Raw genomic sequence first — 12,407 nt, 5'->3', positions numbered from 1 at the left:
GCTGCCTTTGGGGAGAGCCAGCCCTGGAGCCAAGATGGGCAGGGCCATGCAACCCTGGGGCCACCCCCCAGACCCCCTTGCTGTCCGCAGGCGGGGGTGAGGCGGCCCCTGTGTCCCTCTGCTGCTGATGCTCCTGAGATCCCTCCCGCTGTTTCCTCCGGCAGCCCGTGTGCATCTGCCTGCCGGTCACCACTGACTCAGGGCTGCACGCTGGCGCTTGGCAATGCTGAGCATGTGAGCCTGGATGTGATTCTCTGCTCCTCCCAGTATTTCCAGGAGCATTGGCTGGGAATCATCACAGCCAGGCTGTGCTGTAGACGGCTGCCAGCGGGGCTCTGCGCCGGGCTCTGACTAGCAGCCAGAGCTGTCTGAGGGAGGGGACTGGCTACTCCTCCGTAGCCTGGTCTGCATGACAGGGTGGAGTGGTGTCACCGTTGGGCTCCACTTCCAGGCAGAGAGCTGTGGAAGAGGGTGGCCTGGGCTGCTGAGCCTCAAACCACTACAGGCTCCTGCTCTTTGGGGCTGCTGTGTCAGCGTTCAGTAACAGGCTGGGGGGGATTTGGGATGGATGGATTCATGGCGTTACTGTGGAGGCCCTGGTGTTGATTCCCAGTCTGGTCCTGGGATGCCTGTGCTCCAGGGTCGTGCAGGGCTGTGCCATGGCCAGAGTTGCCTGCTCTGTCTGATGGAGGCAGGTCTCTGAAGAGCCCCGGGCACTGGGGTTTTGGGCATGTGGCTTTGGTGCTGCCATGTTTTAGGAAATGCCTATTTAGTGAAACGCCTGCTCTCCCTCTGGTGAAGCTTTCCTATTTCCAGAAGAGGATTTCAAAGTACACACAGAGACTGGGAGCATTTTCTCCTACATGGGTTCAAGCTTGTGCGGGCTGCGGTACCTACATGAAATGTGGGTGAGCCACATCAGATACACATCCCCCACAGTTTGTCCAGTATCTCCCCGTCCTGCTCCAGGGGGAGGACAGCTCACTGTCTGCTCCCTGACGCTTTGGGAAGGAGATGTGCTTTCCCAGGGCTCCGTCCTTGGTGCCCTTATCTTCCCCGCCTGCGTTATCTCTGCCTAAGCCCATCTGCAAACAGGAATTCACGTTCTGTCTCGTGCCAGTGACACGCCTGTGCTGCTGCACCGCTTCTGGCGGAGGCTGCGTGTCCGACGACTGCTCAGGTGAGGGCTGCAGCCCCTGCCCTTGCCTGGCATCTTGCTTTTCCTGGCTGCCCTACAGCACTGGGCTGCGTGACACTGTGGAGTGTGGTGCAAAGGCCTTTCTGAAATTATCCAGCATTACCTGAACATCCCTGGAGCTGTCTGGCAGACTGGAAAGGATGCGGAGTTGGGAATTTGAAGGAAGAAGAGCAACAGAGCTGCTTTTGTCCTGGATTGTGAGCACAGTCCGTGTAGCTTGCAGCAGAGGTGTCGGGGTAGGGCCCCAGCAGTAGCAGCTGGCTGTATCCCTGTTGCTGACTCCTGCGCTTTTGTTATATGAATTTCGTAATGTTTTTGGGCTTATCTGAAGCGCCAACAGTCCGAGTTGGAGGAGCGCGTGACAGTCCGTAGGGTGAGGGGAGCCTGCCTCTCCCCTCCCTGTCCAGCACAAGCGATGTGTGCTGCTGGGCAGAGCCTGGGAATTGCTGGGGCTTTAGAATTTGTCTATTCCAGTCATGCAGCTGTGGAGTGAATTGGGTGGGAGTTTTCTGTGTGGAGGCATCCCTAGTAGTCAGAAGAGTCTCTGGCTGAAAGAGGCACGGGGCTTTGTGCAGTAGGGTGGAGTGGCCCCAACCTTTCCCCAAACAGCAAGGGGAAAAGTCCCCTGTGCCATCTTCTGACCTGCAATGCAGCTGTGTCCCACCTGCCTCCCCTGCGTCTTTGGGAGTGGGCAGTGAGCTCAGCCGCTGCTTGCAGCACAGGCTGTTGGGAGCCCTGTGCGCCGCAGAGGAGATCAGCACTGGTAGTGGTGCTTTTGCAAAGTGTTTACTTGGCTTCCCATGCTCCTTGACAGTGCTTTTCCCTCGAGGAGGATGACCTGAACTTAACGTCACTGGATGCAGAAACCATCTTGGAAGCTGAAGAGATCCTGGGGACGATGCAGAACTATCTCGACTCCTCTGTGATCTCCATCATCGAAGACCTCTCTCTGAGCGAGGTGGGAGCCCACACACGGGCATGGGAAGTGGTGGCTGGGCTGGCTCTGGCCATGGCATGGGTGGGGTGGTGACAGTGTCCCCTGTGGCCTTGTCCCACCACCTTCTGAGGCTGCCCCTGCCCTTGCAGCAGAGCAAGGCCTGCCTGGATGCGCAGAACGAGCTGTCCCTGCTGACAGCCATCACCGAGATCCTGGACAGCACAGACGATGAGACCCTGTCCCCCTTTGACACCATCATGGACGCAGAGTTGCTGACCTCGCCTCGGGAGCGGGAGAATCCCTCGGTGAGTTGCGGGGCAGAGCCAGCCCAACCCCAAAACAGGTGGGAAGATGCTCAGGCAGGGCTCTACCAGGTCCTGGCATGAGGGTGCCCTGAGGTGGTAGAACCCTTGTCCCCAGCACCCTGTGAGGGTCTGTCTGACCAGCAACGTGAGAGAAGGGCTGAGCCAGCTGTGGACACCCCGGGGGCTCTGGTTTGGGCTTAGAGGGGCTGTGCCTTTGCCTTAGGTCTTGATGTGGAGCCAGAGATGTGCCAGAGGCTCCGGGGAGCAGCATGTCCCCCTCTGCTCAACCGGCCAGGGCTGTGTACATTGTGGGTGAAACAGGGCTGAGGTTTTGCTCCCAGGCTCTGCAGGGTGATGTGCATGATCGTGTTGGGGCTGGGGGTGTCCTGTCCCCTCCAGCAGGAGAAACCTGCTGCTGCCTCACTCTCTGTCTCCTTACCAGTTTCAGAAGTTTCTCAGCTTATCCCGTCCATCGCTGGAGTGTGAGAGCCCTGCCCTGGAGCAACCCAAGGCTCTCAGGTCTCTCAGCAGTGGCAGCAGCGTCTCTGTGGTTGGGAAGGTGAGCAGCTGAGCAGGGGAAGCTGGAGGAGCAGTGTCAGGGTGGGGTAACTGTGTCCCTGTTGTTGGTACCTGGCCCCTGCCTTGCCGCCTGGCACAGGCATCCTCTCCCAGAAGTGATGCTTTTACAGGGCACCCATGGCTGGGAGCAGGGCCTGCCCCAGCTGGTGGGTGCTGTGGGATGGGGGATGCTGTGGATGCCCCCATAGGGGTGGACAGGTTTCCAGCTCTGTTGTATCTTATTGGGAGGGTCAAACGTGTTCTAGCTTTTTGTCTGCCATGGTGTTTTGCTGCAGAGTTGCAGCAGACCTGCAGCTGGCTGTGCCTGGGGGGCTCTGATAAAAGCCCAGGAATGATGCTCAATCTGGTTCCCCTTCTCAGACCGACACAGACGTGGCTTGGGACCGTGTCACTCATGGCCTCGAGGACCCGGTGCTGACAAAAAAGCAAGTCTGCAGCACCCCAAGGGTGGAGAGGAAGGTGGGCTGGCACCGGGCCCGAGAGCAACCCTTGCCACAGCGCAGCGATGGGGAGGAAGAGGAGGAGGAGGCGGCTGCCTTGAGCCCGGAGCTAGACAGCAGCATGGAGGCTGGGGAGTTTTGTGTGAGTGGGGCTGGGGTGGCACTGGAGGAGCGTGAAGACCCCTGCATCATTAACACGGGGGATGTGTCCCTGAGCGAGCTGGTGAAGTCCATGCACCCTTACTGCCTGCCCACCTTCACTGTGTGCCTGGACCCTGAGACTGAGCCTGTGGCCAAGGAGCTCCTCAGCGGTCCTGTCTTGCTGGAAATTGTGCCTGGCGAGGGGGAGAGTGTGGAGATTCCCGTGGTCCTGCAGCCCTTGGCTCCCAGCTTCCCCAACCTGGAGCCTCAGCTCCTGGGAGCAGAGGAGGGTACGGGGGAGTCAATCCCAGAGGATCAAGAGGAGCTGCCAGGAGCTCCAGCCCAGGAAAACAGGGTGGAGGAGGAGAAGGAGGAGAAACTGCCTGGGAAGGAGCCCTCCTGCACTACCCCAGAGAGCACGTCCCCACCGGAGGCAGCAGCACCCAGAGCCTGGAGCCCCAACAGCAGCTCCCGGCACAGCACAGAGGCCCCAGTGGGTGGCAAACGTGAGGGCTCCAAGAAGGGACGTGGCCGTGAGAGAGCAAGGAAGAGTCGGAAAAAGAAAGCTGAGGAGGACCAAAGTGAGCAGCCCAGGCCAGGCAGGGACAGCGTGGCCCACCGGCTCCGCTCAGCCGGCTCTGGGCAGCCACTGAGCCAGCCTGCTGGAAGCCGGCGGCGGGCAGCGTGTCCCTCCGTCCAGGTCTCGGACTTCCTGGCGCGGCAGCTGGAGCGAGCCCAGAAGGAGGGGCAGATGGAGCTGCGTGCGGAGCAGGCACCACGGCCCCGGGGCAGGCCCCGGAGCACGGTGAGGGCCTCCCTGCTTGAGAAAGCACAGCAGGAGCTACAAAAGGAGCCGGTTATAGAAACAGTGAGCATGGCCCTGGAGAAGGCTGAGACTGTGGTGCCTCTGGAGAAGACCACACCAAGTGCGGAGGAGCAGCCAGCAGCTGTATGTCCCGGCCCTGCAGACCAGGCTGAGGGCAGGGGAGATGCACACCCGGCTGCCGGACAGGGTGGCAGAGTCTCAGAGGCTGCCTCTCCACTCCCAGAGCGAGACATGGGGCTGGAGCCTTCCCCGAGCCTGCTGGTGACAGAACCGAGTGAGGGCCTGCCCAGGGAAGCCAAACCCAAGGCCTTGAGCCTGCGGGAATACCGCATCCGCATGCTGCACCGCCAGCCCAGCCAGGGCAGCAGGAAGGATGGCGAGAAGCAAGTGGCCAGCAAGTGGCCCAGTGTCCCTGAGCCTCCAACGGAGCTGGCAGAGATCCTCTGCCTGGTGTCGCCTGTGCGCCCAGCCGCAGAGGCAGCCAGCACGCAGAAGAGCCCGGAGAAACCCAGCAGCCCTGCTGCTGTCCCTTCTGCCAGCAAAGCTCCTGCCGCTCTGGCTTCGGCTCTGGCACCCACCACGGCTCCACCACCCCCATCAACACCAATGCCTTTTGTTGCACCAAACGTGCCCCCAGCTGCTGGGGTGGCCCCCGCCAGGATGTCGCCAGCTTCTGCCAGTGCTTACACCCTTTACCCACCAGTGCCTTCCTGGCCCTGCTTCAGCCCGCAGCCCGTGGGCTGCCATGGTTTGCCCCCGCCGCCCAGTGCCAGCTCCTCCAGTACTTTTCACATGGTGCCTGGCCTCCCGCCTCCAGCCATGGCCTGGCCCCAGCCGGCCGTGCCACCCCCACCTCCATTTGGCCCCGGTGGCCCCTATGCCCCGGTGGGGTGGCCACCACCATCGTACTGGCCAGGAATCCCCATGCCACCTCCGGTGCCTCCCCTGGCATACGGGGACCCTGGAGCGGCGCTGCAGGGCCACCCCAGCACGGCCCTCCTGCACGGGCAGGCTCCCACCACCCCTGCGCTCGCCTGCCCGGAGCCACCAGCCTTCCCTGCGCAACCGCCCACCGCCCCAGCCAGCGAGACAGGGGCTGCAGGTGGCCCGGCCAGGCCAGTGACCAGCAGGGTGTCAGACCCCAGGAGGCAGGCACGGCTGGCAGGGGAGAGCTCTCACCCCAAGGCCCCTCCGGCCCCAACCCCTGCCCAGCCCCTGGCAGCCCCATCAGCTGCCACTGCCCAGCCCAGCAAGGTCCCTCCTGCAGCGCCAGCCCAGCACATGGCAGCCCCCCAGGCTGCCCCCTCCCAGCCTTTGGAGGAGCCCCAGGCTGTGACCCCCACCCATCTCCCAAAGGCCCCCCCAGCTGCCATCTCTTACACTGCGGAGGTGTCCCCTGCCGCTGGCCCAGCTGTGGAGTCCCCTGGCACCCACCTGATGGAGGAGGCTGCAGGGCCAGGCAAGGGGGCAGTGGAGAAAGCCCTGCCGGAGCCCATAGCAGCTGCTGGGCAGGAGCTACCCAGCCAAAAATCCACCTCCCAGGCTGTGGCACCACCACCGAAAGCGGGTCAAGAGAGCAGCCTGCCCTGCAAGGCACCTGCTGCGCGGCCGTGGAGGCACCAGCCGCTCCTCAGCGCAGTGCAGCCCAGTGATAGGAGCAAGGACATCGTACAAGCCTTCATCAGCGAGATCGGTGAGTGGGAGGGCTGTGGGGTGATGGTCTGAGTGTCGCCAGCCAGCAAGGCAGCGGTGCTGCTAGCAGCCCAGGTAGCGGGACTGGTTCCTGGCACTTCTGGGGGCAAGGGTGGCAAAGCTGTGCCTGTGGCCTTGTGGTTTTTTCCCAGCGCTCTGCCAGGATGTTGCCTCCAGTGGATGGTCTGGGCTGGCTGTGCCCAAACTGGTCCCTCCTGGGGCTGCGGAGCTAGGTGCTCCTGTCTTCTCTGTGGGAGATGCGGAGCTGCTGCAGCTCTGCCGCTGCTTCTCCTCCCCAGTGCTCACCCCATCACCTGGGGAGGTTCATGCAGGAGGAGGATGTGGCTGGGGTGCATCCCTATGGTGCCAGGAGGGTTTTGGCTGACCTGACTTGCTGTGTTCTCTCCCTGGCCCAGGGATCGAAGCCACCGACCTGTCCAGCCTGCTGGAGCAGTTTGAGAAGTCTGAAGGTGCGGATGCAGTGTGGTGTTCCCCATGGGGCTCCCTCCATGCCGTGCCGGCCTCCCTAGGCTCCCTTGTCCTGGGGGTGTCTCTGCCCCTGTCTCCTTCTTGGCCTGTGAGAGTGGGCAGGCTTCCTCAGGGTGGCCAAAGGGGTGGTGAAGAGCATGGGAAGGAAAGGGGATGTGCTAGGTTTGGGGTGCTGTGAAACTTCTCCCTGGCCATGCCTGGGGTGCTCTGTATGTCCCCCCACATGCAGGGTCCAGCCCCTGCCCTCCAGCCCCAGCCTCTTGCCACCCTCACCCACCCGCTTGCTCTCTTTTTAGCCAAGAAGGAGGTGGCTCCTGTGCAGTCCCCTGAGGACAGACGACCGGCGGGGAGCTTTGGGTGAGTACCAAGACCTTTGTAGCCAGTGCCCCAGCGTGGAGCTTGGTAGAGGGCTGAGCCCTGCCTTTGGTGGGGGCACAGGGCAGCTCTCAGTCCTGGCAGAGTCTGAACTGCACCAGGGGCCATGTCCACTGGCCCAGGAGGGGCTCAGCCCCTCGCTGAGCTGGGGGCCGGAGCTGGCACTGAGGGGGGAAAACTGGGGGAAGTGGTGATGGAAATGACAAGGCTGTGCGAGTTCCATCCTTGCAGCACTCTGGGATCCTCAGTCCCTCTGGTCTGGATGGTGGGGCAGCTCAGGTGGGTGCCCCAGGAATGGGGACTGGGACTGGGGTTTGGCTGCTGCATTTCACAGAGCTCTTTTCCCTTTCTCAGGCCTGAGACCCAGCAGGACAGGAAGCCCCCAGATGGCCTGCAGGCCTCTGAGCTGGCCAATGTGGCAGGTAATGCCCAGTGCGAGGGGGGGGAGCCCACAGCGTCCTGCTAGGGGCTGTCCTGGGGCTGAGCGAGACACTGGGGCTTGAAGGAAACTGGTCTGGGAGGTGGCCCCAGCTGAGTGGGTTGCAGCAAGGGGCTGCTTTTGAAAGCCCTCTGGTGTTCTTGCAGGCCTTACCCCCCCAGCGACACCCCCCCACCAGCTTTGGAAGCCATTGCCTGCTGTCTCGCTGCTGGCCAAGGCCCAGTCACCTGGGTCTGCACCCCAGGAAGGGCCCCAGAAGACAGCTAAGCTGATGAAAGTCAAACCGCTGCCCCCAAGTAAGCTCCAGGGGAAGAGCCTGGTGCCAGCCCCCACCGGCTCAGCCCCCAGCCACGTCTGCTTGGGAGACCACGACTACTGCATCCCAGGCGCAGCGCAGCCGGAGGGTAACGGCAGCCCAGGCACACAGCCCCCAGCTGAGGGCGGCTCCCGCTGGAACGTCAAACGCCACCGGGACATCACTATCAAACCCATCTCCTCCTTAACCAAACGGACGCTGGACCAGCCCAAGCCCACCTTGCCAGCCCCCACCACCACCGTGGGGCCCAGCCAGGAGCCTCTGGGGACAGCCTGCCTTGCCCCACTGGATTATCGGACTAGCGTCCCCGACAAGGCCACCGCCGGGTGCAGCAGCCCTCCCACGTCGGTGCTCCTGTCTCCAGCTGCATCCCCCTGCCGGGACCAGGAGCTGCGGACTCCCAGTGCCCAGCCCAGCCATGCTGCTGCCAAGAGATCTCTGCGCTGCTACCGGAGACCCCGGGACTCGCCCAGCCCCTCTGCCAGCAGCTGGAGGGCTGGCCGGAGCCGTGCAAGCCGCTCTTTCAGCTCCAGTTCGGATGGAGCTAGCGAGTCCTCATCTTCATCTTCATCTTCATCCTCGTCCTCCCGATCCCGGTCACGGTCGTTCTCCCCACCACCCAAGCGGTGGCGAAGGTAAGCAGTGGAGCATCTGTCTGCTTGTTCTTTGGGCAATTGTTTGGTGGCTGGTCTTTTGTGAGGGTGCCCAGACACCTCTTTATGGGTCCACTTGATGTCTGTATTTGATATTTTTGTACTTGTGGCCCTTCTGGAGGAGTGCTTGGCTTGCAGAGACTGGGGGAGCAGCTGCAACACCCTGCCACTGGGTGTCTGGCTGAACCCCACGTCTGGGCAGGTGTGCCTGCAAAGCCACTGCTGAGCCAGGCTTCCTTACTCCTCCTGGAACACCATGGTACAAGTCCTTGGCTGCACCTCGGCTTTTGGATGCTTTTTCTGGGGTATTATTGCAGATGTTTGTGCTGTGAGGCTGGTGCAGCCCTAGATGTAGAAATGAGAAGAGCCACAATGGAGCCCTCGAAAGAGCTGCTGGAGGCAAGCAGAGGAAAAACCTGTCTGGTTCGGCTGCCTCAGGGGCTCCCCGTGCTCCTTATGGAGGTTGCTGTGTAGGAAAGTGGGGCGTCTTGGTCTCTGCGGAGTGCGTTTCTTTTGGTGTCCTTGTGCATCTAAGTGATGCACAGCCTGTCCCAGCTGGGGTGGGAGGCACTGGAGATGGTGAGGGATCCCTCATTCACCCTTCCTTGAGTGTTCGCGTGGTTCTGGAGACATCCCAGATCACTGGGCATGAAGAGCTTGTGTCCTGGGTTTGGCTGGGATAGAGTTAAGGCCCCTCCATCAGTGGCCAGTAGGTGTGAAGGCTGGAGCTGGAAAGGGCACGTATATAGTGCCATGTCCCAGGGATGTGCAGCTCAGGGACTTGCCCCATGTGGCTTGGCTTTCCAGCAAATGAAACTGGTCCTGTGCTGGGAAATGTCCCCATGGGCTGTGCTATTCTGACCTGCTCTTCTCCAGGACAGTATGTGGCAGCACCAGGCAGCACACCCTGCTCAGGGCCTGGGTTTGCCTATGGCGAGGACCACCTGTGGCCAGCATGTTTAGAGAGGGGACCCTGCTGCTGGCTGGAGGCAGCACAGTTTGATCCCAGAGGGGTTTCGGTGCCTTTAAGCTGCCTTTAAGCTTTTCCTGGCCCTGCCAGAGAAGCTTGTGCTGACAGGAGGCTGTGGGCACAGAAGCCCAGCCCTGTCCTGTGCGTGCCACAGCCCTCGGTGTGGTTGGAGACGTGTATGGTCTCCATTTGCACGGCTGCAGAGTGCAGTGCGGATGTGATGGCTCCAGTGTCATCCTGTGCGCTGTGTGGGGCTCAGCACAGCAGCCCCAGCTCCTCCTGGGCCCTCGCCTGGTTGCAGCCATGTGCTGCATGGTTCCCCCGTGATTGTTTCTTGCTCTTCAGAGGCTGTTCCTGTTGTGAGCCTGCTACCTTTTTGGTGCGGTGTTTGAAGCCAAGCGGAGCAACATCTCTGTAGTGTCATTACTGCCCTGGGAAACTTGGGCAGAGGTTTCCATAGCCCAGCTCACCCTGGGGATGGGCCCTGTCAGAGTGGGGTGCTGGGTACCTTGGAGAGGACGAAGGTCTTTCTCTTCTCTGGAGCCTCGTGGTGCTGGGCATGGGGTGGGCTTGACACTGAGCTGTGTCTCTCCTTCCCCCAGGTACCGCTCAAGATGTTCCCACAGCTCCTCCTCCCATTCCAGCTGTGGGTCATGTGGCAGGTCCCGGGACAGGTCCTCATCCTCGTCATCAGTGTCCTCCTACTCGTCCAGGTCCACATCCCGCAGCCAGTCCCGCTCCCCCTCACCATGCAGGAGGAGTAACAGGCGGAGAAGGTGAGCATGGCCACCCTGCAGGGGTCTGAGCTCCCTCCAACCCACCTCTGGGCCTCCTGTGTCCCAGGCAGGAGTGGATTCACTCCTTCAGTATCTCCTTTGTGTCTGGGATCACTCCCTTCTGGCACCCCCTTGACCCTGTAGCTCATGTGTCCCGTTTCTGCCCTTCCAGATACAGTTATGATGCACAGGACCACTACCAAAGGCAGAGGATCCTCCAGAAGGAACGTGCAATAGTGAGTGCTGGACAGCTAGGAAACTGAGGGTGGAGATTTGGGTGTCCCCAGCCCCTCCAGAAAGCCGTGGGGTCGCAGCCTTGCAGGCAGCATTGCTGGGAGGCTCTGGCAGGGTGTGGTGTGATGGGTGTCAATGAAGGGAGGGTGCTGGCTGTGAGAGGTCCTGCCCTTCAGGAGGGCTTGGAGACACAGAGTCCCCCCATTCCCGTCTCATGGGACGGTGCATCCCTGCCTGCAGGAGGAGCGGCGAGTTGTGTTTATTGGCAAGATCCCCAGTAGGATGACACGATCAGAGCTGCGGCACCGCTTCTCTGTGTTCGGGGACATCGAGGAGTGCACCCTGCATTTCCGCTCTGAGGGGTAAGAGCTGTGGGGACATGGGGCAGCCCCTTCCTGGGAATGGCTCCTCTTTTCCCATTCCTCAAAGGGATGGAGCAGACCAAGGGGGGACAAACGTACTGGGTTGCTGCTGATCTCCTTCCTTCTTCTCCGGCTCAGGGACAACTATGGCTTTGTCACCTACCGCTATGCCGAGGAAGCCTTTGCCGCCATCGAGAGTGGGCACAAGCTGCGGCGCCCGGACGAGCAGCCCTTTGACCTGTGCTTCGGTGGCCGCCGGCAGTTCTGTAGGAGGAACTATGCTGACTTGGGTGAGTTGTGCAGTTCCCAAGTTGGGGGGTGGCACCCTAGGTCCTCTCTCCTTTCCAGAGGTCTAGGGATGTCTCCATCCTTGGGGTCAGTCAGGCTTGGCTGGGCAGGACCACATCCAGGGATAGTCCTGCCCCACAAGGAGGTTGGACAGGGGTCCCTGTTCCTCCAGCGCTGTGGTGGAGGCCAGGTCTGGTCCTTCATCAGCCTAGCTCTGGGTCTAGAGGTTGACATGTGAAATGAGATGGAAAGGAGTTGCTGTGGGGGTGGCTGGAACTGTGCTGGTGTCCCCATGGCTCAAGGCAGCCTCTCCCCATGTCTTCCAGACTCAAACCGGGAGGATTTCGACCCAGCCCCTGTCAAGAGCAAGTTTGACTCCCTGGACTTCGACACGCTGCTGCGGCAGGCACAGCGCAGCCTGCGGAGGTAGCGGCAGGCGAGGCGGAGCGCCCGCCCCCACTTTTATATTCAAATACAAAAGACAAAAAAAGTATGGAAAGTATGGAGAGAGAGAGAGAGAGAGAGATGGGGTTTTTAAGAAAAAGAAAAAGGAAAAAAAGAAATTTGTTTTATAACCAATATTTAAGGAGGACGGGTCATTTGCCTTCGACCAGAGGGGCCCAGGCCAGTGGCAGCCCCAGGCTTGCCCCAGCCATGTAATAAATGTGGATGCCCAAACAGCAGCGCTGCCTCGTCTCCTCCTTCGTGTGGGCCATTCCCAGGCGTGGGCTTGGGCTGTGCCCCCTCAGGACCCCGGGGGCTCTGTGCTGGGTCTGACCCTGTGAGAGGTAGCACAGGTCAGGGACTGGGTGCAGGAGTGGGGTGTCTAGGGAAAGTGGGGCAGGACTGGGATCACTGAGCCCCTCCGAGGGGTCTGTGACAGCCCCCAGACGGCCTGGCACGGGGTCAGTGCCTCTGAGGACAGGCAGTGCAGACCCCTCAGACTGTCTGTCAGGCTTTGCTGGAGCAAGGACTTGGCACCCCAGCCCCGAGCACCCACCTGGGTTTTGGGGCCACCTGCATCTCCCGTGGTGGCCACGGAGGGGCAGTGCAAGATCCTCCACCACCGCTCCTGCTGTGGGCTGGGGTACAAGGGGTTCAAGCCCTTGGCAGGAGCACCTGCCCGCTCTGAAGGCAGCATGTGCAACTGTGATGTCTGCCTGTCCCCTTCAAACCCACTCGTTGGTTTTGCTCCAGCTCACCAGAAGGAAAGGGATATCTGACATCACATCTCGGGGTGTCCCGTGAGGGAGATGTGTTGGTGTGACTGCAGAGAGGTTACAGGTATCCACAGTGAGCAGAGCACAGCAGGATGTTGTTTGGCAGAGGAAGGATGGACAGTGTCAGGGAGGGGATGCAGGACGCCTGGCCAGGCCTCCCAGTGCGC

At 61.3% G+C, this 12,407-nt stretch overlaps 1 protein-coding gene across 2 annotated transcripts; it reads left to right on the top strand.

The window, feature by feature from the left end:
- Positions 1 to 544: 544 nt before the first annotated feature.
- Positions 545 to 11,700, top strand: PPRC1 (peroxisome proliferator-activated receptor gamma, coactivator-related 1). Of its 2 annotated transcripts, none has more exons than XM_026851585.1 (14): positions 545 to 1,395; positions 2,013 to 2,156; positions 2,288 to 2,440; positions 2,883 to 2,999; positions 3,380 to 6,119; positions 6,535 to 6,588; positions 6,904 to 6,964; positions 7,337 to 7,404; positions 7,568 to 8,372; positions 9,963 to 10,136; positions 10,309 to 10,372; positions 10,611 to 10,732; positions 10,871 to 11,022; positions 11,347 to 11,700. In XM_026851585.1, exons 1-14 carry the CDS (start codon positions 1,339 to 1,341, stop codon positions 11,448 to 11,450), a joined length of 4,815 nt encoding a protein of 1,604 aa, XP_026707386.1. In that variant the 5' UTR covers positions 545 to 1,338; the 3' UTR covers positions 11,451 to 11,700. The 2 variants fall into 2 exon arrangements, with proteins under 2 accessions (XP_026707386.1, XP_026707385.1); XM_026851584.1 differs by having other exon boundaries at positions 546 to 1,395; positions 2,285 to 2,440.
- Positions 11,701 to 12,407: the final 707 nt, after the last annotated feature.

This window comes from Athene cunicularia, assembly GCF_003259725.1.
Source record: "Athene cunicularia isolate RWA chromosome 6 unlocalized genomic scaffold, athCun1 chr6_part1, whole genome shotgun sequence".
NCBI lineage: Eukaryota > Metazoa > Chordata > Aves > Strigiformes > Strigidae > Athene > Athene cunicularia.
The sequence above is the reverse complement of the archived record's forward strand: the minus strand, read 5'-3'. Positions and strand labels throughout refer to the sequence as shown.